The 25,071-nt window shown below is 38.5% G+C and overlaps 1 protein-coding gene across 2 annotated transcripts in view; it reads left to right on the forward strand.

Moving 5' to 3' along the window:
• Positions 1–7,137: 7,137 nt before the first annotated feature.
• LOC144052310 (alpha-2-macroglobulin-like protein 1) overlaps positions 7,138–25,071 on the forward strand; it is a 50,299-nt gene continuing 32,365 nt past the window's right edge. For both annotated transcript variants that reach the window (XM_077566245.1, XM_077566246.1), the window contains exons 1-11: positions 7,138–7,304; positions 9,859–10,039; positions 10,736–10,892; positions 15,272–15,324; positions 17,335–17,355; positions 17,737–17,905; positions 17,990–18,074; positions 20,585–20,702; positions 20,784–20,898; positions 20,985–21,094; positions 23,147–23,302. In XM_077566245.1, the coding sequence (XP_077422371.1) occupies positions 7,222–7,304; positions 9,859–10,039; positions 10,736–10,892; positions 15,272–15,324; positions 17,335–17,355; positions 17,737–17,905; positions 17,990–18,074; positions 20,585–20,702; positions 20,784–20,898; positions 20,985–21,094; positions 23,147–23,302 (1,248 nt within the window). In that variant the 5' untranslated portion in view covers positions 7,138–7,221. The remainder of the gene's footprint in view (positions 7,305–9,858; positions 10,040–10,735; positions 10,893–15,271; positions 15,325–17,334; positions 17,356–17,736; positions 17,906–17,989; positions 18,075–20,584; positions 20,703–20,783; positions 20,899–20,984; positions 21,095–23,146; positions 23,303–25,071) is intronic.

Genomic DNA, 25,071 nt, shown 5'->3' on the forward strand with positions numbered 1-25,071 from the left:
GTCTTCTTTTCCAGGCTTTAGATGTAAAACTTGCTTTTACAAAAATATAAAAATCAGAAAGCCATTTGATATTTTTTTCATCTGGCCAGTAGAACATATCAGGAATATATTGTTCCAAATCACTAAACATGCACTCCCTTAGATCATCATAAACTTTGAAAAGAAAATGAACTTCACTTTTCATGTCATTCAAATCACACATATCACATATTCTATCATCTCTAGGTATATTAGGAAATCGACCAATGGCTAAAGTTAGAATACCAAATCTTAGCTAAGCAACCAAAGATTTGTGATTCTGGACATTCGAGATATCATAAATCGTATTGTTCAGGAATGTTTCCTTGATTTTTAATAGAATGAATATTACAACACAGGTTATTCTTATAAATATATTGCATATCTACTTCCTCAAAAATTGACAAAAGTGTTTTTGTTTTTTTACCTAGAAGATTGATGTAATGTTACATTTCACATTTGCGTTGGATAGGGACCCAGCCCATATCTCCTTGAATCGCTAAGGTTGGAAAAAATCTATACCTAACTATCAAACATCTAATAGCTGATTTGAGCTGCACCTGATCTCCCTCAAATAAACTCATTGAGTGAAGTTCTGTTAGTGTGCGGGGGATAATTTTTTTCTGGTTGTGACACACGAGTTTCTGCTGCCCACCAGCACCTGACCATTGGCAGCTGTGCATAGACACTTCTCCACTGATTGATGTTATAGCTTTATTTTGGATAGCATGTATTACTGTATAATTTGTGTATGTCTTTCCCTTTGACCCCAGTAGCATAATTTAAAATGGGTGAAACATGCGTTATATAATAAACTATATGTATTATAACTAAGCTCCTTACATACTTTAGGTTTGTTAATTACCGATCACAAAGCTCTTCCAGCTGAGTCAGCAAGGGCCCCAGTTCCAGCATCAAAAGTCATCAATTCGTCAAGAAAAAAGCGTAATTATTTATTTACATCATAAAAAGACAAAATCAATTAACTGACTGCTTCTTTCTATACCCCCCCCCCCCCATAAAGTGTTTTGTTGTGGTTTATAGCGAGGCTCCATTTATGGCACCATGCATTTAATATATTTAACATAATCTGGATCGCAAGATCAGATTCAGCCTAAATAATAATATCACCTACATACAGTAATATGCCCACATTAAAATCATCCAGACAAAGGCTTATACTGTATTGGCTTCCTTTATCTCTAAAGCCTGATCATTCAGGATTAAAGCAAAAAGGGTTGGGGAAAGTACATCACCTTGCTTAACTCCGACAAGTGTATCAAACCAATCAATATACATAATTTCACCGTAAACCACTGGATTTTGATACAAAGTCTGAATTGCTTAATACAATCTTCCATCTGCTCCAACTTCCATAAGTTTAAAAGCAAGCAAATCTCTGCTTACCTAATAAAAAGGTTTTTGAAAGTCACCAAAGCATGCAAATGTGGGTTTACAGAGTGTACATGGTCAATACGAGCCCATTTTGTTCATCAACAAGATATTACCCCCTTTCAAGATAATTTTAAGGCCTATTATTTAATATATGAGTAAAGTTTGTAAACAGTACTGAGGAGACTTATTCCTCTATAATTGAGGGGTATTCTCAGGTCATTTTTGATGACTTTGGGATTGTCTTAATCATGGATTTTAATCATACAGATGGAATTAAGATTTGTTCATATTTATCTCCTCATATTTTAACTGACAAATATATTTTGGGAACACATCATCGGAACAAATAGGGATGTGATTTTGTAAAAGTAAATCTGCAAAGTCTTTTCACCATTCACATAATACAGCTTCTTTTTTATTTTCAATTTCCCCATAATTTATTTTAACTTCCATTGGAATTTCCTGCTTTCTCTTATGGCCACGGTTTATTTGTTTCCAAAACTGTTCTGGATTATTGCTCTGCAAATTATCCAACTTTAAATCTATTCCTCTTCTAAGACATCTTTTGTGAAACCTTAAACGTTTATCAAAAATAATCTGAGTTATATAACTTGACAATTTCAGAGCTTTTAAATATAGACAAAGAGACCCCTAATGCAGCTTCACTGTTAATGTTTTGCAGTGTTGCTATAATTTCCCCCACACACACATACTCTTCTTAAATCTCTGTTGTGAACTTGTGATATAGGAGTACTGTATGTTTGATGCATTTTCCTCCTACTGGGCCTGTCTCGCGATTTGTCTGCGGATGTTTCCACTCTTCCTTCTTCTTACACCTGGCGTGCATGTGTTTAGGAAGGAGCATATGTGACAGAGTCAGTTGAGTCAAATGTATATGTCCAAGTTGGAGTCTCCCCCCACCTCTTCACTTTCCTTTACAACAGTGTCAATTTATTGTTCCTTCAAACTATCTCAAATACAGCCATGAATAGCTAAAGCCCTGGCCCTTTAAGTTACCAAATATGCAATCTATGTGAGTGTTTTTGCGGAATTTAGAAACAAAGTATTCTGGTGGACATTGTAACTTACTTTGTAACAAGTGTGTCTGCAGTGATTTGTAATTCTGCTCAAGGAGGGATGTCCTTAATTCAAACTGCAGGGGAGATACATTAAAGGAAAGATTAAGCCAAACAGAACAGGATGAACATGTTAATGCTACTGTGAGAAACTGGGCCATTGCAGTAGACATGTAGAATTACAGAAATTTAAAAAAGGGATATTGTGGCTGGAGGGTATAATGCATGCCACGGTGAAAAAAAAATATTCATTCCTTTTACTGTTCAAAATGCTTTCTAATCTGTGCATGGTTTTCTCCTCATTTTGCCTTTGTCGTTTTCATGCCACACCTTTCTCTCTTCTCTTGCTCTCCGTTGCACGGTGAGCTCTACAGTGCCAGTCTGAGAGCATCAGGCCTCCACTGCCCAAACTAGATTTAGAACAGTGGTACTGGGAGCTGTTGATGGGTTCCAGCCAGCTCTGGTCTCCCCCTCTGTCAGCCTCGTCTCTGTCAGGCTGCAGGTAGAGGGTCTTCATTCTCTTTTCCATTCATCCTGAATGAAGCTCTCTACAGTTATGCTTAATGTTTTCACTGTAAGAACTGTAATTAACATAGATGGGATCAAAGCCCAGAGATGACAAAAGATAAAAAGTCCACTGATGATAATCTTGCTACCTTACAAACCTGAAAAATGGAAATGTCTGTCCAATACACCTGAAGCACTCACTCACAATATAGTCATAGAGGTTTTGATAAATGGTTCAAAGGCTGGAAAAGTCAGACCACATTGATGTCACACCGAGGAAAACCTTTTTACTTCTTGACATGAAAAAAGTAAATGGTTCCACGACACTTTCAGTCACCGCTGACTTTAGGCAAAACACAGGGCACACCCTGAACGGTCATAAGCCCGAAAATAGGTCACCAATCTGTGTCACATTTTAAAAATTGATTTAAATGTTTAAAATCAGTGCACCCACTCTGCTTAAGTCATTTGGATGTTGAGAGAAATGCTCATATTTATCTTGTGCTTTCCCTCATGCTGGGCCTCTGGGTAAATTGTGGACTTTAGCTACTCATCTTTCTGTAGGCTGCCAAAATAACTAAACAAAAACACAGCCTCACAGCCCACACAATGCAAATATTTGCACAAGATGTGTGACAGGAGTGGAAAAAGTGGGCATTTTGAATTTGCCATTCACCCTCAGAAAGAAAAGAAAGCTTCTTCTGAATGAATGATCAATGAGCCACGAAACAAGTCCATTAAGACGGTAAAAATGAAATAAAGTTTTTGTTATTGTTGTTGACATACACAATTGTCCATGAAAAGTGATGAAAGATTAAAAGTTTATTTTTAATTTTATGTCCCTTATATAGTTTTATTCTATTGATTTCTACTTTTCATTGTTACTCATTTCATTTAAAAACAACATTTTAATAGGCAGCCAAAACACACAAAAAATGTCAATCTTGTCAATGCTCCTGTTTCTCTGCCTGCATGTTCTGCTGTTTTGTTTCTTTGTGGTGAACATTAGTGGGAAAGGCGCCTCACCTGTTAACTGAAAATAATTGGATTTTGTGTTGTCATGTTTTCCCAGTGTCCCGTTTATCATTTCTTCTCTTGTGTGACCACCTGTTCTCGACTGCCTGGTCCCTTGTGGCTACCAATCAGCTCCCTCAGCCACTTGTGTCTTGTCCAGGTGTTCCTCATTGTCTTGTCAGTTTGCTTGTATTAGGCCCCGTCCACACAAGCCAGTTTCATTGCATCCTCACAAGTTTCTTACCTTTCTTAAGCCATTCGTCCACACGGTGGCGTGGTTTCGGAGCTTGAAACCGGGTTCCAAGAGTGCAAAGATTTCAAAACGCGCCCCGTACGCGTCCGTCTGGACATCATATGCAGGATACTCCTCCAGTGATGACGTAATGGTCGCAGCTCGATGACGACGCACCGTCGCAGATTGATGACGTATGCGCCAATTCTCGCGTGTCTGTCAACAGCAATGGTCGGATAGCCGTGTCGTAGCCGTTTTGCGCAGCCTCCTTAGCTTGCTTATGCTTTTGCCACGTTCAACAAGCGGTGTTGTACTTGAATCACCCGCCATTGTCACTTCTCTTGTGTGTGTCTTCTTCATGTTGTTTTGATACATGCAAAGCCATGTTCGTTCTGTAAATTGCAATAAAGTTAGAAAATATGTGTTTGTCTCCTTCGCTGATTCTTCTTCTACGCTTTCTGTTAACTCCCTGTGGCTGCACTACAGTGTCACTCCACACTTGGCATATACATTACAGCTGTTAAACGTCTTCAGCGTCTTCTTTTGGACACACGCAAGTCTTGAAATGCTTCTGTGTATGAGATATTTTTTGGACGGGGCCTAAATGTTGCATTCGAGGAATTTGAACATATTGAATTTGGAATTTCCCAGTTTCTACCTCAAAGCCTTTGAAGTGAATGTAGACAACTGGTTTAGATAAATTGTTTGTTGATATGGTTAACGCAGTCAATCAGAATCACTTTGGGTTACGATTCATTTTGCACAGGATGTGTGATATTCAGCATCTCGTGTGCATGGTTGTGCTAATTGTGTGTAAAGTTTTTAAACTCAGAACCCTGTTTTCTATTTTGTGCTTAAGCAATCGTACAAAACTGTAATTTGAACCCCCACCTCAACACGCACACACACACACGCACACGCCCCCCCCCCCCACACACACACAGGGGGGTATTCCATTAACGCAGCTAAAGAAAGCGAGGCTCATGCAAAAAAAAAGCGAGGCTGAAGTGAACACCATCTCTGAATGAAGTGCCAAGTCGTTCCACTAATCCATTTCAGCCACATCTAATCAAGGCTAACGTAAGACAGGCTTGCATAGCCTGGCTTTGTGCACACTCCCGGGGTAGATAAGAAGCCCTGCTGAGTCGATAGGCTTGCGATCAATCATGTCAAAAGACAGCAAATTGCGAGCAGTACTCTTCTTACAAACAGAACAAAAGTTATTGATAGAGCTGTATGAGGAATTCAAGAAAAAGGCAATACTGCTGCTATCAATAAGTCGAGGGAAATATCATTGGCAAAAAAAAACAACTAACTCATGTGGGTGGGAAGGCATTTTTTATGTGACTATATTATTTTTACCTCATTTTATGTAGAGCACTTATGATGATAATAATTTGGAGTTACATTTGATGTGTGACTTCTATATGATTAGTTTAATTAAAGCGATTGATTTTGTAAACAGGGCAGCACGGTGGCTGACTGGTTAGCACGTCCGCCTCCCAGTGCAGAGGACGTGAGATCGAGTCCGGGCTTCGGCCTTCCTGGGTGGAGTTTGCATGTTCTCCCCGTGCTTGCGTGGGTTTTCACCGGGTACTCCGGTTTCCTCCCACATTCCAAAGACATGCATGGCAGGTTAATTGAACACTCCAAATTGTCCCTAGGTGTGATTGTGATGGTTGTTCGTCTCTGTGTGCCCTGCGATTGGCTGGCAACCAGTTCAGGGTGTACCCCGCCTATGCCCGAAGCCAGCTGGGATAGGCTCCAGCACCCCGCGACCCTTGTGAGGAAAAGCGGCCAAGAAAATGGATGGATGGATGGATTTTGTGAACAGTGAAAGTGGTGAGATATTATTTTCATGGACTTTTTTTAATTACATGAAATAACTCATGCAAGTCTGTCTCTCTCTCTTTCTCTCTCTTTCTCATCCCGTGTCTTTTTTTTTTTATCCAAGGGGGATTCTTCTTCTCTGGTACACTTAGCCAACTGTACTTTCAAAACCAAGCTCAACACTGCCCTTTAAGGTAGTGTGCTGAACTACATCTTCTAATAAACTAAATGTGCATAAGTGCCATTAATCAAATACAATGTAATTCAAAAGAAATTATACCATTTCAGGTGCTACACAAGCGCAGAAGTCCACGTTACGGAACGGCCTTTTGATGTTTGTTTTTTTCACACACAGCTAAACTAAGCATGACAGTTAACCTGCTCCGGAGCAGGTTAGGTCTGCAGCATACATTTCCATGGTTACTGAGTTGACATTCACGTAAACTTACTGACTTAATATGAGCCAGGTTTATTGAAATGAGCCAGCCTTTTTTGCAGCATAAATTACCATGGTTGACTGAGTGGGAATTTATATATCCCACCTTAATGGAACGGAACTGATAAAAATGGGGGCCGAGTTTAGCGAAATAAGATATATAAGATATATATATATATATATATATATATATATATATATATATATATATATATATATATATAATATTTCTTAATCCGGCTTAGTGGAATACCCCCCAGGGAACACAAATTGGTCAGCATTCCTTCACTAATATTTGTAGACACTGTGAGTAGAGTCAGTAGTGAATAGCAATAATATTGAATGCCTCAGGACTTATGACGTAGGCCTACATGTGATTGTTAATTTTCAACTATTTGTAAATATGCTCATTATTTTGGCTGGTGCAGGGCAAAAAGCCCTTGGCCTTTCCTCCCCCTACATCTCGTCAAATTCCTCAAAATTTGTGGACCACACTGGCAGTAGGCCAGTCCAGCATCAACTTTGGGGGAGTGAATCTTATTTGGCTGCAGGATAGAGACTGGTGGGGGGGGGGGGGGTCGTGCAGGAGGGCGGTTGCGGTATAAAAAAAAAAAAAAAAAAAAGCAAAGTCCAAAAAGTTTGCAGTGCATGTGTCCGAGTGCAGAAAGCCTCTCAGTCCCGTCGGAACGTCGCGCTGTGTGTGCTGCGTAAACATGGCACCTGTTCTCCACATGTTGGCAGTTGTACTTGCATCTGTCTTTTTGCAAAGTGCGTCATCGGCTCATCTCAATGACACGTAAGTAGAGCCAATCTTGACCCGACAAATTTGCTCTCCGCACGACGTTTGAATTTACTCGGGACATGGGTCCTGCTCTATTAGGGTTATCTTTTCATCGTTGTCACTCATTTATAATAAGCGAGCGCGTGTTTGACTTCGTTACATCTACCGTATATATTTGCAAGCACTGCTTCAATCCAACGACTTCGGCATGCAATTATTATTTTTTGAACAAATGCCTCAGTATCCTCTCCACCTATTCAAAAAGGGTATATTTATTTCTCATTGGCAGCAGTGTGCAAGTCCAGATATTTAAGGATATGGTACAAGTAGTTGGCGGAGAAAAACATGAAAAATAACTTCATGTTTGCTCACCAATACTGCTTAGTTCATGTTTTATTGAGAGTTGGTGACTCAGCTCTCATCTTTTCACATTGCACGGGAACACTTTATTGCAGTGAAAACACGACAACCTTTAGTCAGTCAACACATCTATTTTTTATATGACAAAAATCTCATGACAAAAAAAAGTGGCAGTGACAGTATGAATATACATAATAATAAAAACTGTATCACCTCAATTTACTCACACATTGATTTACTCAGGGTCTGTATCTGTTTGTGGGTCATTGACGGCTAAGTTTGTCCAGTGATGCCCATTATATGAATTATCATGTGGTGCGACCAAAAAGAAACAACCACTTTGGGACTTTTAAAGACAGGAGTTTGTATCATTAACAAGACAGTCAAGAACTCATGGGGCAGCTATCAGGTTTGTACTATCTAAAAGTGACCCTTTTAGTAACTGGTATGTAGTGGTCATATTTGGACATCATGTGGTATGACCTGAAAAAATAAGTGACAGTGTGTAATCTTTATCATGTGAACTAATTAAATCAATAAAAAACAAACAAACAATTGATTTCAATAATATGCACAAACAAAAAAGCTTTCACTTCAACGTACATTAAACAAAAATAATCATAGGTCTAGTAATCACTAATTATATTAGATGGCTGGAATTCACCTAACAAGTGGCCGCCATCTTCCTGCAAAAGGACAACTTCGCAAATGTAAGTTAGCCATGGTGCTGCTTGCATCTAGTGTCGGACCGTTTGTGTCGACTGCAGTTTACTTTCATAGTTGGAGCCTGCAGGTGGTCGTCGCTGAGTCCCGTGATTCAAGCTCCCGTTGCTTGTCAGTTGTCACCTTCTGATTTGCTCTCATAAGCTTTTAAAAAAATATATGTTGCCCTGAATGCCAGATGGCCAGTCCAGCCCTGGCTTCTACTGTGTATGAATAAAGATGAGTTGAGTTGAGAAAACAAATTTGCTCAAATAACCTTTCATCTCTACCAGTGTTTACATTTTTGAATGAACATTTCTACAACATTCCTAAAAAAATCACAATGTCCCATCATTGGTGAGCTATTTTCAGAACAGGCCCGCGGGATACTCATGTGGTCCTTGGGGTCACCAGTAGGGTGCCCGATCTCTGTCCAAAACTGTAGATTTAATTAATTTTAGAAAAATTGTAGATAATAGTAAATAATTAAAAATAGATAAATATATATATATATATTTTTGCCCATTAAAGGGATAAAGAAAAAATATTTCATGTGTTTTTATAACAAATGAACTGTGCTGGGTCGGTGAAATCCTTAAATCCATAAATGACCCCTGTAACACAAAGCTGACATACAGTAGGGATGTAACGATATCCAAACATCACGATACGATATTATCACGATATGAAGGTCACGATACGATAGTTATCATGATATTGTCAGTAGGTTGGCGATATAAAAAAGGTCACAATTTTGTTAAAATATCGTGACATGACGACGACGATATTGTGGCAGTTTGAATCTTGTGATATCACAATATTGCCATTATCGTTACATCCCTAACATACAATAGCCTTCTTGAAGAAAGCCAAGCCATTCTGTTGCAAGAATGGCAACAGTTTGATATGGATGTTCATTGTCCCTGACGCTGTGTAATGGAAGTGCATTTAATTGATTCCTCAGTCAATATACATTCCTGCCACTGATAGATTAACAAAGATATATTTGTGTAATCATGTTCAATATATGTATCGCAAACAAGTGCAATAAATACTTTCATATGGAATATATGCTTTTATCTGATTTTGACCAATGAGATGCACCCTTAAATGTGATTAATTTGAGAACAAAGTCATTACTCTAGTTACATGTTAAATATTGCAATATCTGCTCTTGAATAGTTGGATTGGATTTAAGGAAGCAGTGAGCAGGGCTGACTTTCACTTAGCTTGTTGGTACAATTCAACACTTCTGCTGTATCTGTAAGCATACCTAAACATCCGTTTCAAGATTTTAACATAGTTCTTTGAGCAGATGTATTATAATTAGTATTTAGTATTAAGATAATTAACATTCATTTAAAAACGGTGCTCCATGTTACTATAAATGGATGTCGGATTTTGACTACTGTGCTATATTTGCTGTCTCATAAAAAAAAAAAAAATTAGTAATGTGACACTTAAGTTGTTTTCCAGCATAATGTTTGTGTTCCCTCCATCCGTTCAGTATCTTTGCTGTGACCATGAGCTCCCAGGTGAGAGGAGGGTCGCAGGAAACGCTGTGTGCCATCATCCACGGGCCCACGGAGGCCGTCACGTTGAGTATCGCCCTGGACACGCACACGGGCAGCACCATCATCCTGGAGGAGGATGTCAAGCAGGACTTTTACCACTGCCTGAACTTTCAGGTTCGTTTGTCATCAAATATTTATCCATCTATCCGTTCGTCCATCAATCATTCTGTAACAAATGATCTAGCTGGCGCCATGACTGAAGCTATCAGCATGGCTCTTAGCAAATAACTGCTCTGGACTGTCTCATCACAGTGAGTTGTTATGCAACCAAACAGGCCTTGCTCCTTTTCACTGGCTGCCCGAGTGACCCCAATCAGTCCGTAATAATAGCTTTTGATTTCACTGGGCTCCCTAGAGTTTAACCCTAGCTGTGTCAGAACTGGTCTGGCATTTCTCCACCTGCAGCTCAACAAAGGTTGCTTTCTACTGGAGGCCAGCAATGTACCTACATTCCTCTGGAAAACATTCCCTACCCACAACTTAGTCCTGCAACACACACACACACATGCACATGGACCGAAAACGCCCCTTGCAAATTTTGGAAGCAGTTGCTTCCCCTTGTTATGTAATAACAGCTCCATTTACATTGTAAAAATAAGTGAAACTGTATGCTTTCTCAAGTATGGAGTGATTTCATAATTGACCTGGCATAGTGGTTTGCCGTTGCAACACAGGGCCTTTTGCAATTAGAATGGTGATCATCCTATTTGTACAAGGAGCCCTTCGATCTGTTTCTCATTCCTCCCCTCTCTCAGTTTACAATCTGTCTGCTGTCTTCTCTGTGTGTTTGTGTGTTTCTTGGCGCCGTAGGTCCCAGCAGTGCGCACCAGTACTGTGGCAACCATAAATGTCACTGTGAAAGGCGAGAGTGCTACCATGAACAAAAAGACCAAAATCCTCATTGTGCCCCCTGCTTTCATCCACATTATCCAAACTGATAAACCTGTCTATAAACCTGGACAGACCGGTAAGTATCACCACTATTGAGACTTGAGAGACTTTTTTGGGCTAGAATAGGTAGTTGCTTTATGAGAGTATTTGACTATGGACAATTCCATCTGGGCATTTCAGATCTTTTTCGCAATGCAATACAATACAAATGCTTCCTTCACACGGTGAGCACAAACAGCCTATTGTTGCTTGTGCCTGTGACTAACATACAAACAAGGTAGATTGATACATTAATCAAATGACATTTCATCACATTTTAAAATCAAAATAATCCGCACAAATCAAATTACAACCATAAAATGAATAAAGCATTTTTTTCAATGAGAACATCCTTTTACCGAGTAAGAATGCCATTTTGACTTCTAAACTGACAATTGTCCATAGCGAAACATGGCCTTTTATAATGGAATGTAATTCTGATAATGCAAAATTGTCACAAAGAATGCTGCTTCAACAAAGTAGCAGCGCTAGCAATACTAAGCAAGCATTAGCACTGTTAACAAGCCGTCGTTAGCCTTAGCTGCTATGTCGGTATCATGACTTACCCGTAATGGAGTATTACTATTAAACTAAATGTTATTTGTTTGAAGTTTTATTTTATGTCTAGCAGTAGTGTTGTTGATTTGGTATTGCATCTGAATCCTCCAAATTTTCAAAGTTAACCCTTTGACTGCCAGACGTTTTCAGAAACGGGAGGTCGCCAGTGCCAGCCGATTTAAGCATTTTGACTGATCTTTCAAGGTCCACAGAAAATGTTGTGTTTGGACTATGGAAACACACATACTACCAAATGAAAAATTGAACTCTCATCTTTCATCAGAAATAAAAGTTTGTTTCTACCTTATTCCGTTCTTCAGTAATCAACAATAGAAAATGGTTAGTTTCACCGAAATGCTCTGTTTTGAAACAAAAAGCGGAGAAAAGGAGCTTTTTGTGAAACGATGTTATTTCATGCACTCTAGTGAATTGTACACTTCTTTTTGTCCATGAATGATGCCACAAACACCTAAATAGTGCTTTACTTCTGTAAAACACTTCCCTTCCCCAGCCAAGGAAAAAGTGTTTTTAGATTGCAAAATACGTTTATTTCCATTCAACAGTGTAACAATTTGACAAAACAATTTCGCAAACTATTTACAAATGTGTGCAACTGTGGTACTATTTACAATTATGTGGATGTTTCAAATACAGTTTTTCTTTTTGTAACACTCTCCTGCGTGCAAGGAGACGGAGCAGGATTTGCACAACAGATTAGTTTCACTGCGGTGGCCCCTTTCGCGTGCAGACGTTACACTTTCTTGACGGCCTTTTTTTCCGGGGAATAGCAAGTAGCAGACTGTACCCACTACAACGATGAATATGCATTGGACTTGGGGTACTCTTCGTCGTCCGATTGAACGTCCGCCTGTGCATAAGTGCTCGGTTGTGCTCCGCGTTTTCCGGTGTTAGCATCGCTAGCCGGTGAACCTTTATGACGTCGTCATAGCCGCCGCGTCAACGCTTCCAACTTCGGCGTCAACCTCGGAGTCACCATCATCATCATCGATGATGATCATCGTCGTCATCAATGTGCTCTTTAGCGTTGGTCGATGCCTTTCGTCTTTGAAAAAAAATTCCCAAGTGTGAGCTGCTTGCAACCGGTCGCCATTGTTCGCTCCGCCTCACGTCTTCTACTGCCGCGTCAATGCTTCCAACCTCGGAGTCACCATCATCATCATCGATGATGATCATCGTCGTCATCAATGTGCTCTTTAGCGTTGGTCGATGCTTTTCGTCTTTGAAAAAAACTGCTCGAGCGTGAGCTGCTTGCAACCGGTTGCCATGTTCTCTTCCCTTCCCCAGCCATTGTCCCCTCTAGCTCCGCCTCACGTCTTCTACTGACGCCTACCCAATCTTGTCAAAAGAGAGTCATTGCTGCCATCTAGGGGCCAAAAATAGTCATTAGGCTAACTAGATCTGCTTGAAACTTTCACCACAGCTGGCCAAGGCTTTCCTCCACCCGTTTCAAAAAAAAAATAATTGGATGACGTCTTTTAACGTCATTGGCGGCCCTCTGTAGGTTTTTACTTGACGTCTTTTAATGTCCATGGCAGTGAAAGAGTTAAAAACAGGACACAACAATTCTGTTGAAAATCAAATATGCAGTAAATTTTCACCAGGAACTATTTCTAACAAATTTCATCGCTATAGGAGGATTCTTTGTTGACATTTTTCTAGCGCATGCGCAATGGCTGAGTGACAGAAAACATGGCTGGCTGTATAGACTTGGCATACACGAGTATTATACAAGTATTTAAGCACTTTAATGGCCGTTTCCGGAGATGTATTGGCGACAAAATGGACTCTATTGAAAGCCCATATGAGACGTGGGATGATGACAAAATTTGGTCCGACTCACCTGTTTCCTGGCCACACATCTGCTTTGGGGAATTTTACTCTTACTACAAAGCCCTATGCAAAGCTGGGTAATTATTCTTCATTGAAATGTTCTTTGTGGCGCAGAAGTTAACACTCAACAATCATTAGTTCCAAGTGAAAAGTGAAAAACTAGGCACAAAAATATATTTTGTCTCATTTATAGGAATCCATAACACAATTCTGATACTCGTTGCCTTTTGATCCTCTAATAGTAACGCTGGACGGCTTCTTTAGCCTTCAGGTTTAGCGATCCAGGATAGCCCATTTCAAGATGAGGAACAAATCAGGGTGGTTTCGATTGTGCTTTGGAACACCTGAATAAGACCGCAAAACAATATGACTCAGCAGATTTTATAATGCACAAACTTGTTTTTTGTTTTTTTTTGTTTTTATCTCTCCAAATAACAAATATATAGTCACTAATATTTACCAGCAGTAAAGTGAGCCTCACAAACCCGTCAGCATCAGTCGGAATCCAGGCTTTGAGTGTCAAGTTATACCCTCCCGGCTCGCTGCCATTGCTTTCCTTTTTCGCGGCTCCTTTCGATGGGAATGCGATAAAAACGTTTTATAAGGCTCCTAACAGGCCGTACAATTTATGGCACAACAAGAATGAACCATCTGTTTCTCCTAATTCTCCTCCAAATGTGCAAAATCATCATATTCCATGTAAAACACATTGTTTCTTGCCACCCAGTTTCCCGTGAATCAACGCGTAAAACATAAACAATACGTCACACAGAATTCTCCTATTGTTAATCTGGTGACCTGTGTTTTTGTTATTGCGCAATGCTATTTTGGTTGACAGTTAGGGTGGCCAGATGTCTGGATTTAAGATGGACAGTCCTACTTTTTAGTGATGTGTCCTACGTCCTGGATTTTTTGTTTGAACGCCTTTTAAAGAAAATAAGCCGGTTGATTTTATGTGACCCAACATCAGGACCACCCCACGTTTGTCACAACTGGTCTGTGATTAGCCAATAGTGGCTTCAGTTAAAAATCTCGTATATTATTGGTTCAATAAATGTAAACAAATCTCCAAGTGTGGCTATATGACTACATAAGTTATTTCCTCGCCGCCTTCTTTGACAGCAGCGAAAAGGTAGCAAAAAGCCAGTCCTAGCAAAAATGTCAAAAGGCCGGACATCTTTTAATGTTGAATGGACGAAAGAACACAATTTCCTGGCCGAAAGCAATCAAGACTGGTTTCACGGTTTCTGCACGCTTTGCCGGTGTAATGTGGACGAGAGCAGTCAGTGCAAAGCAGTCAGAACGTCACGCGGGAACGGTGTAGCTTAAAAGCTAGAGGCGAGCAGCAGGTGCTTCATCATTGAAGATATTGTTTCCTTATTTGCTTTTCAAAATAAGTTGTGTTTTGTGGCACGTTACACTTTTACAGAAGCATGTCACTGCTTAGTGGTTTAACCAATTAAAGGAAGAAGAGCGCTCCCGGCTTTAATGGGTTAAAAACATGGTACTGTAAATGAAATAAATTAACAAAAAAAGTTTGACTTTTTAATTGATATTTTTTTCACCATTTAGTTACACAAACATGATCTATAAAGCATGCAAAACTTTATTGTTGATGAAAATACACTCACTGCGAGTCTGATGTAAAGTGTTCCCTCATTTTCCGCTGGGGTTAGCTTCTAAAAATACTCGCAATAAATGAAATCCGCAAAGTAGTTATAGCTATATGTTTTACATTTATTACAAATGTTTTAAGGCTCTAAAACCACTGAACACAGTTTATACACTTTTATCATCAAGGCATTTGCATTTTCTTACATTTCTCTCTTGTTTAAACATTCTCAATGTTCAAACCTTTATAAATTTTATATAATAGGTACATTACTGTAAAAAAGTGTAAGTGTTCTCTTTCCTGTTTGCTTTATTCCAATAATATACCTTTATGTAATGTATATATGCAATGCTTGAAGACCTTTTTTAATTTTAATTGGCTTCATTCCTTTACAGTGCAGTTCCGAATTGTCTCCATGGATTCCAGTTTCATCCCAGTGGACCGGCTGGTAAGTTTTCAATTAATCTTTGTCTTTTGTAAAACTGGAAGCAATGGTGCACATTTGTCTAGCACGATTTCTGGTAAATGTTAAGAACAAGCCTCTATTTTTGTTCAGGAGAGTGGGAGGTGAACGGAGGGCTGTTTGTTGGTTTTTGAAGCCAGCGTGGGTGTGATGCGCTGTGTGGAGTAGTGTGATAAACATGCTGTCAGAGTTCATTTGCCTCACACTGCATTTGACCCAAACATCTGAATCAATACAGGCTCAAGGCCTTTTCCATTAGTGGGGAGACAATTTGCCGTGCATGATGAACATCTGACAAAAGGAATTAAAGAGTATTGCAACAAGTTTGTTTGTTTTATTTACCAGTTCACCACAGGTTTTCCGGATCAGTATTTGTTTTTCTTTTATTTGAATGAAAAACACAAGTTACCGGAAGCTCAATCATTAATCTTCCAAGGCCAAAACTAGGAATTGGACATATTTGATGGGGGGAAGGTTTTAAGTTTGATGTCTGTAAATACAAGACCTAAAAAAGAGTGATCCCAAAACAAGTGCTTATTAAATTTAGACTCAGTCTTAAAGCAAAATGTGCAGTACAACTTGCACTGTAACATTTTCAGCCTGGTACACTTATCTGGAATATAATTTTGTACTTTTCTTTCTTTGGCTAGAAGATGAAATGTCAGACCATGGGCATTAAAATAAACAATTGAGCAATGAAGTATACACCAGAAACTTGTCTGAACATTCCAATGTCACACCTACACTCTCCACAACCCTCGGGATAACATTTCCATGCTATCCAGTAATTCCTCTGATATGCTGTACTGCATTCTCAGTTCCCTCTTTGGCATTTTGGCACAGTGACAGCATCATCTATCTTCACACACAATTTTGGCGCTGAAACAATCTGCTTTTACCTACCAATAAGAACACTCTTCCAATGTATTAGGCAATTACCGTTTTGTTCATTTACCAAAACAGTCAATATGATGTTCAGTGAATGCAGGTTTTTGGTTGTAAAAAAAAAACAAAAAACTCTGAAACTAATCTCTCATAATTCTGTTATTACATTTGTCTATTAAGATTTAACAAATAAAATAAAATGCTATTTTGACGAAAAATTTCCTTGCCAACCTTAACAACTCTCTAATCCACAAAAATAGCAAGTCCCGAAAGATAGCATCTTTAAATATCTGCTTGCTGCTCAGAGGTGGTCTTTGAACGGCTCTTTTCTTAATACAATGCATTATCCAAACAGAAAGTTGGCTTAATAATATAGATATCCCTTCATTCTCTGAATTGTATACAAATTCAACAATGTTTTTCTTGAAAGGTCCAGTGTTTTCAATGTCTTGCTAAAGCGAAAAAAGCATTGGACTATTTTTTCATCAGTAAAAAAGAGACTTCATTATAAAATAAAAAGACAGGCTAAAACAATTATGCAAAAACTTCCCTAGAAAGAGTTAAAACTCAAATGTTTATTTAACTTTACTCATGCATGAAAATGACAAAAAAAAGAGGGGGCCTTTGGAATTTTTTTTTAACTTTGGGCCACACCAATTCAATGCTGCAAACTACTAAAATACTGTCTTCACCGGCCCTTGCTAGTCATTGGACTTTGGAAGCGTTTTCTCCCCTTACAGCGTCCTGGCTAACCAATCATAATAGGAACAGGGTCGGTTTTCGTAAACTATACTTGACATCCATTCATGTCCTGACAGTTTGTTGGCTTTGAGAAATGATTGACAAACTGATTCAAAAACCAAATATTGCTCAATGTGGATATTTATAGTGTATGTTCATCTTGTCTAGAATGTGCAACACTAATGTCAACATCTAAGTGAAGTCATATTGCAAGCATTTATTCTCACACTTCTGGTCCTGTGTCCAATAAGGTTACTCCAATGTCACTGCCACAATACCTTTGTATTGTATTTTAAATTGCTTTATATCTTGTGATGTCTTTACCAGCATCTAATGAGTTTGATTTATTTGTTTGTTTGTTTTTTTCAGTACACAGTGGTGGATCTTCAGGTAAGAATGCCATTCTGAGCCACATTGACACATTTATGTTCACTCAAGTGGCACAGTGAAAGAGTGTTCTGTCACATTTGAAACGATATTGTGGGTGTGTTGCTTCAAGAGGGACTTCACTTTATTATTGTATGAATCTCAGGAGAATCGTGCATGTTTATGTGGTAATGGTCTCGACTTGCACAATTATTGATTTAACACAGCACACAGTGGGAACCGAATATAAGGTTTATATTTAAATTAGACATGAAACAAGGCTGGAATTGTTACTGGTTTTGCGCCACAGAAAGTAAAAAATAGTGTTGTCTCTCTTTCGGTTGTCTGGTGATCATTATGGGTCAATAAGCATACTTCTGTCTTGTCTTGTCTGTCTTCATGTAGGATCCCAATTCCAATCGAATTGCTCAGTGGTTGGATAAATTTGTCAATGCTGGAATCCTCGATCTTTCACATCCCATGATTCCAGAGGCTGCACAAGGAACCTACGTAATTACTGCCACCACAGACAAAGGAGAGAAAATCTCCCACAGCTTTGACATCAAGGAATATGGTCTGCTATAGTTGCTACAAAAATGTTGCACTTGTTTAAATTTCCTTGTTTTGTTCATTTATACTTATTTGTATTTCTTTTTAGTTTTGCCCAAATTTGAGGTGACTGTTCAACTTCCGAGTGTGATTTCAATCTTAGATGAGGAGGTCACGCTGAAGATTTGTGGAAAGTAAGTGTTATGGTCTGACTTTGTCTCCTAATCACTTTTTGTAAAAAGGAGGAAAACTACATGGAGATATTTAAACTTAAGTAATAAAAAAAAGTTGTACATAAAAGGTCTTGCAAGTGGTCTGAAACACGTGCAATGCAATTTCTTTAATTTCAGTAAACAGCAATCATCATTGCTGCAAGTTAAAAATGATAAAAATGAAACTGTCTGATTGAAATGAACTAAAACTAGGGATGTCCTGAATAAGAAATCATTATACACATTATACTGTTCATTATTATTACCTTATCTGACCTATTGTGTGGAAATCTGGGGAAACGCATATAAAACAAATACCGATCCGGTTTTCAAACTGCAAAAAAGAGCCATAAGAATTATAAATCTATCAAAATATACAGAGCCAACTCATTCACTATTCATTAAATCAAATACAATTAAATTCTACGACTTAGTTGAATTTAAAATTGCACAAATAATGTATAAAGTACATAACAAACTACTCTGCCACAGTACTCAGAAGATGATTGAAATTAGAGAGAGTCCTTATAACAGGGGTACAAGTGTCTACCAAAAAATAAATAAAACAAGAACAAATATTAAGCAAAGGTGTGTTTCTGTAAAAGGTGTTAATTTGTGGAATGATTTAGGAACTGACCTGAAAAATCAGACATGAGCTGTTAAAAATGTATATATGCTGTAATTTCTTTGGATGTATCAGTCTGAGTGTAATGAAAAATGTTGTAGCAATTATTTGGGTTGCCATAATGGCTTATGAGAAATTTAGACGGTACTGAGGGGAGTTGTAATTTCCTCAGCAACCTCTGGGGCACCACGTTGACTTTGCTTATTTGTAGGAGCAAAATAAACGATAAAAATCCTATTATCAAGTCTTCATAATCTGAAGTTGCTACTTTAGTTAATCATGGAGTTCTTTGCTTTCATAAGAGAATTACTAATCCACTCAGTAAACACAAATGATTCGGCAGAAATTGAATTTCTAGACAACAAATTTATTTAGTAAACACACATACTGTATATCAGTCACAGCCTAACCTATTAATGAAACGGAATAAAAATGTGAATCAAAGATAAAAAGAAAACTTGCAACCTAACTAACTAAGATAAAAAAAGGTAGATGAAAAAGATAGATGGGGGATAAAGATGGAAACGTTCTTTTATGTTTGAATAAAAGCGTTGCACCAGTAGTATATGGTCAGATTGGAATGCAGGCGCAACTCACGGTCTAGTTCAGTCACACCGGAGAGAGAGAGACTCGAGCGTCGAGCGTCGGTTGAATGCTGGAATGCTGCACCCGGTCTCCGGCTGCTGGTCAGGTGCACGCGCGGCTTGGAGGCAGTGGCCGGTCCTTGGCTGGCGCACGTCCAGCTGGAATGCTGCCCGGGAGTCTCTGGCTCCTTGCTTGATGCGTGTTTTGGAACGCGCGTTGTGACTCAAGTCTGGGGCTCAAAGGAATAAGCCGTGTGGTCACCCTTACCGACCACGTTTCTCGTGATGATCAGGAAAAGTTCATGGGGCCAGACGTGAGGTGGAGAGAGGGTGGAGGAGTTGCAGGAACGGGAGTTCAGGAAAAGTTCATGGGGAAGATTTGAATCCGCTAAGTTTACGAATTAGCTAAACTTAGGTGGCTACAGACATTACATACATCATTCGTTTGAGATAGACATAAAGGTTGTGTACAAAGATAAACAAGAGGAGTTACTTGATGTCAGTCAAGTATATAGAGTCAGTGTATGTCCCGAATTATGTAGACTTCAGATTAATTAGGAGCGGTAGGATTCTTGAGGAAAACCGATAGTGACCGTTGGAGGGCACTGTTGTACCATACAACTTCCAAGGGGCATTGTTTCCCCACAAAAAACACATGGCTAATTCCTGTGGATAGGCCAGACCATAAAAGAGGGTCTGGGGTCTGCTTATCAGACAGGATTTCAGGTCTGTCGGAGCTATGATATGCGTTTCCTGGGGGTTATGAAAAGAAGTCCAGTCCCTGCTGGAGGGAAACTCAAAGAGTCCTTTTGAACTGAAAACACAGCGTTAAAACATGCACACACATTCCCCAGGGGGAAATGTTTAAAAAGGCACACAAAATGGAAAAATTGAGGGTGACGGGCAATATTCGTTACAATGTATAGAGGATATGATTCATAAATGTATTATGGTATATGCCTATGAATTTCATGCACATACTGTATGTTGCTGTTAAATGTATGCATGTCAAAGTGCACTGGTATACATGACCAAGTTTATACATTTTTCTTTTATTGAAATACATTAACCAATTATTGTATTCATAATTAAATAAGTCAAAACATAGAACGAATAAGGGGTAGGACTACATAAGTTTTCAACTTCTTCCTATTCCCTTTTGAATATGTAAACTGTGACTAATGATGCTTTAATACGTTTTTTTTTCTTCTTTTAAATCTTTTTTTTTGGGTACTTGTTTATATGTTCAATAAACAAATCAATCAATCAACTTTTCTGCGCAGATACACTTACGGAAAACCAGTTGTTGGCTCAGTCAAGGTGGTGTTTTGTAGGAATGCTTTTCACTTTTACTGGCATTCCGCGATGGAGTCAAACATCTGCAAGACAGATCAACTGACAGTGAGTTGTTGCCAACAAACTACAATTGTATGTTTCTCCATGTAAATCAATTGCAGTAGTCTAAAAGTGACACTCTTCCAGACCGATAGCAGTGGCTGTGCTACACAAATGGTGAACATGACATATTTTGCCCTCAACAAGAATGCGTATGACGATAGTTTTGTGGTGGATGCTGAACTGGAGGAGTATGGCACAGGTCAGCTGGTGAAAAGTTTTCCCCACCCTCATGTTACCGGTACGACTTGCCTGTTTGTTATTTATAATCATCTCGTTCCCATTTAGGCGTGATCCTGAAAGGTACAGGGCAGACAAGCTTCAGTGCCCGTATCAGAACCGTCACCTTTGAAGATGTACCTCAATCATACAAGCCTGGCATCCCATTTGAGGGAAAGGTAGTCACTCTCTTATAAGTGTTGTGAAAGCCACTTTAAAACCATATCTAACCAATGAGACAAAGGATAAACTGCACTTAAAAGCATTGGAAGTACCATTAAGTCCAGAGATGTTTGGACTGTGTTTTCATGAACACATCACTGTAATAGAAATTTAATTGATGTGTGATTTAATTTCAAAAGGTTTGCTTAACTTTTGTCTTCAGTAATGAAAACCTAAACTTGAATTTCTCCTTTGGGAATCAGTAAATGATGATCTTATTTTGAAAGAATTGTATGGCTGTTGACGCATATGACATTTCTTTACTTTTAAAATATCTTTACTTGCACATCATTTGATCATAAAAAGAACTGATCTCAATCCAATAGAGCAGGGGTGGGCAATTCCAGTCCTTGAGGGCCGGAGTCCTGCAGGTTTTAGAGGTTTCCTTCCTCCAACACATCTAATTTCAATGAACAGTATCGCTATCAGCACTTTAACAAATTTCTGTAAAAACTACAGTAAAAAATTACAGCATTTTCTTGTCTTTTAATTTTACAGTATTTAACTGTAAACAGCAATACAATATGGGTAAAACAAAGTACAGTAATTTGCTGTATAATTTGTGGTATGTTTTGGCACTTATATTTGTGGATTACAAAACGGATTAGCACATCCGCCTTCCAGTGCTAAGGGTGTGAGATCGAGTCCGGGCTTTGGCCTTCCTGGGTGGGGCTTGCATGTTCTCCCAGTGCCTGCGTGGGTTTTCTCTGAGTGCTCTGGTCTCCTCCCACATTCCAAAGACATGCATGGCCGGTTAATTTAGCGCTCTAAATTGTCCCTAGGTGTGATTGTGATTCTGTGTTTGGATGGATGTTTGTCTCTGTGTGCCCTGCAATTGGCTGGCAGCCCGTTCAGGGTGTACTGCCCAAAGCCGGTTGGGATCGGCTCCAGCAACCCTTTTAATGAATAAGTGGTTAAGAAAATGGATGGATGGATTTTACAACGACATACTAAAGTTGTCAGTAAATTCCTTTAAATTACATAGAATACAAGAAACGGTTGTAAACTAGATTACAGTGAATTGCTGTAAAAGTAAATACAGTAAGTAACTGTAATTTATCTACAGTAAATACTTGTAAAAATAAAACAGTAATGTACTGAGATTTTACAAGAATTAGTTGGCAACTTTTTTGCCAGTTATTTCATGTAAATTCTACAGTCAATTCGTTACTGTGAGGCTTATGCAGAGCTTGCTGATGAGCTGATCATATAAATCAAGTATGTTGGAGAAGGGAAACATCCAAAACCTGCAGGACTAGGGTCTTCTAGGACCGGATTTGCCCACCCTTTTTTAGTTTTAGGTTGAAGTATTAAATATTTATAATTTCATCCAAAAGCTTTTTGTAACCCTAGAAATTGATTAATTGAAATCTTTATTTCAAACATAACATAAAAATATAAACTAAAAATAAAGAAGGTAAAATAAGAAAATACATCTATCATCATTAATTGAAAAGGAGTAGGAAGAAGCAAAATACTTATTTAAAAGTTAAAAGAAAATAGCTCTACCCTGATTACAACAACTACAATTCCTTTATACCATATTGTGAAAAACCTCTAAAAGGTGAAAATCTAAAATTCAGTCACATATTAATTGTTTAAAATCCATAGTGGTGCTTTTTTGATTTTACTAGCTTTTTGGTCAATCATTGTGAGTCAATGCAACTGAAATGCTTAGCCGTTTCTGTTTGATTTTTAGTTTTACAAATTCACATAGAGGTGATGATGCAACATGAAGAGTTTAATTGTTCAATTATACATTATTATTGCAAGTTTCTAGAGGACGTAGTTGATTAAAAAAAATAAAAGTAAGATGGTGATGCTGTAGTTCCCGCTTTTTGCAGTTCATCACGGTCTCCTACTATCATTCGCAAGGATGCCACCTAAGAAACTAAAATACTAACGAGGCCAAACCCATACTTGACCACATCTCTAATATGATTTTGTTGACATGCTTGATGAAAATCTTAAATGGCTAACATTTTTGTCCTCATTCATCTTGTTTGCAGGTGAAAATGACTGGTCCAGACAAAAAACCTGTGGCTAATGAGCCTGTGTACTTATTCGCCCCGGACTCAGTCAACTTAACACTCACCACAAACACAAAAGGTGTGGCCTTGTTTTCACTGAACACCAGCAACTGGAGAGACCATGTGAATCTTAAGGTTTGTGACTGATGGATTTTTAAGCCACTGTGGTTTATACTAGAGACATTTTTTATTTATTTATTTATTTGTTTGTTCTATTTTTTTTATTTTTATAACCAACTTTGTCAGAGGCTAAATATGCTTGGCTAAACACAAATAAAAAACAAATATATCTCTGTTATCGTTAGTGTGTCAAAAAATACACTAAAATATGCAAAGCCAATTTCTAAAAAAAAAATCTGTTATCTAGTCAGTGATGTGCATTGATCTCTAGGTTTGGGTAGGCACCCAATCGTAAATTGAGACACACACACCAATTACAAATTTGTTTGTCGGCAGGCGAGTGTACAACATATCCTAGGGTGACCATATTTTCATTTCACTCAGCCCGACCTCGAGATACTTAAATGATACTCAATTTACTCCAAGATGCCACACATTCAAACTATTTTAACACACAATGTTGATAGCCCATTTTTTTGCTTCACAATTGACTTTTTATTTATTTATATTTTTTATAACTTATTGGGGTGAGCGGGGTTTGTATCCATCGCCTCCGGTGCGGCAGCTCAACACTTTGCCACTCAGCTAAAGTTCTGTGCCACCATCACAGCCTACGACAGTATTCAAACGCTAAGTGAGGTACGTAAGCTGACCTGTGGGTCTGCCGGTCACGGTAAACACGGTGCAAAGCACTTCGCCTCCCATTTGCTGTACAGCAAAAAATTTACAATTTTATTAATTTATAAAACCCGCCCAGACGCCCAGAAAGGATGTAATCAAATGGATATCTCCCTTTAAAGCAGTCTACCGTAATTTCTCACAAAATCAACCTCGCAATTGCAATACCAAACACCATGTAAAGTGAAACAGACAGTTAATCAAAGCACATCCACAAAGCTAATCTTTCCTTTTGCATCATTCTTTGTGAAAAGTACAAATAAATCTTTGTCCCTTACTTTGCTGAAGATCTGGTACCTAAGGTGTTGGTCTCTCATCCTTCAAAAGCTGATGTTTTTCCTCAAAAGAAAGGCGTGAAATTAGTTTGATATTCTCCAGGGTGGTATCATCTTACCGCCCCAGTGTTCAGTGTGTTTTGAATTCACGAATGCACTGTGCGAACATACGTTCGCATAGGAACAATACAGCGACGTAAAAAGGCAGCGTAGCGTTTTGCCTATTTGCGTAAAGGACTTTTATACTTGGACACTGACTCCACATGCACAAACACACACCGGAAGGAGCTGGTAAAGGCATCGTAGCTGTGTGCCTTCAGCAGAACAATTTTGCAGAATTGTTGCCTGCAGGCCAGAAGAAGTAATGAGTCATTTTTAATTGCGCTATGAAAATCACTAAGTTGTCAGTTTCAAACCTATATGAATGAATTTTATTTTTTCAAACACACACACACGCACGCGCACACACACACACACATATATATATATAAATTAAAACATTGACTTTTAGTTTTTTATTTAGATTTAAAAAAATCGAGTTTTAATACCTCTGAATCGATTCAGAATCTTTTTAGTCCAACAATCGATGCATAAAAATAAAAAAAACGATTATCGTTCCCACCCCTACGAGAAGCAACTAAATACTACACACTGTCTCTTTAAGGTGCAACTACTACTTATTAGTGTTTTTCATATGCACACAAATGTGTACCACGGGGAATTACATTACTGTACTCTCTGATGTGCCAGTTTCTTAAATGTATATGTAGTTATAAATACCAGATATTATGTAATTAATTATTGACTCATTAAGGATGTATCCAGACCAGA

The sequence above is a fragment of the Vanacampus margaritifer genome, chromosome 5, assembly GCF_051991255.1.
Source record: "Vanacampus margaritifer isolate UIUO_Vmar chromosome 5, RoL_Vmar_1.0, whole genome shotgun sequence".
Classification (NCBI taxonomy): Eukaryota; Metazoa; Chordata; class Actinopteri; order Syngnathiformes; family Syngnathidae; genus Vanacampus; species Vanacampus margaritifer.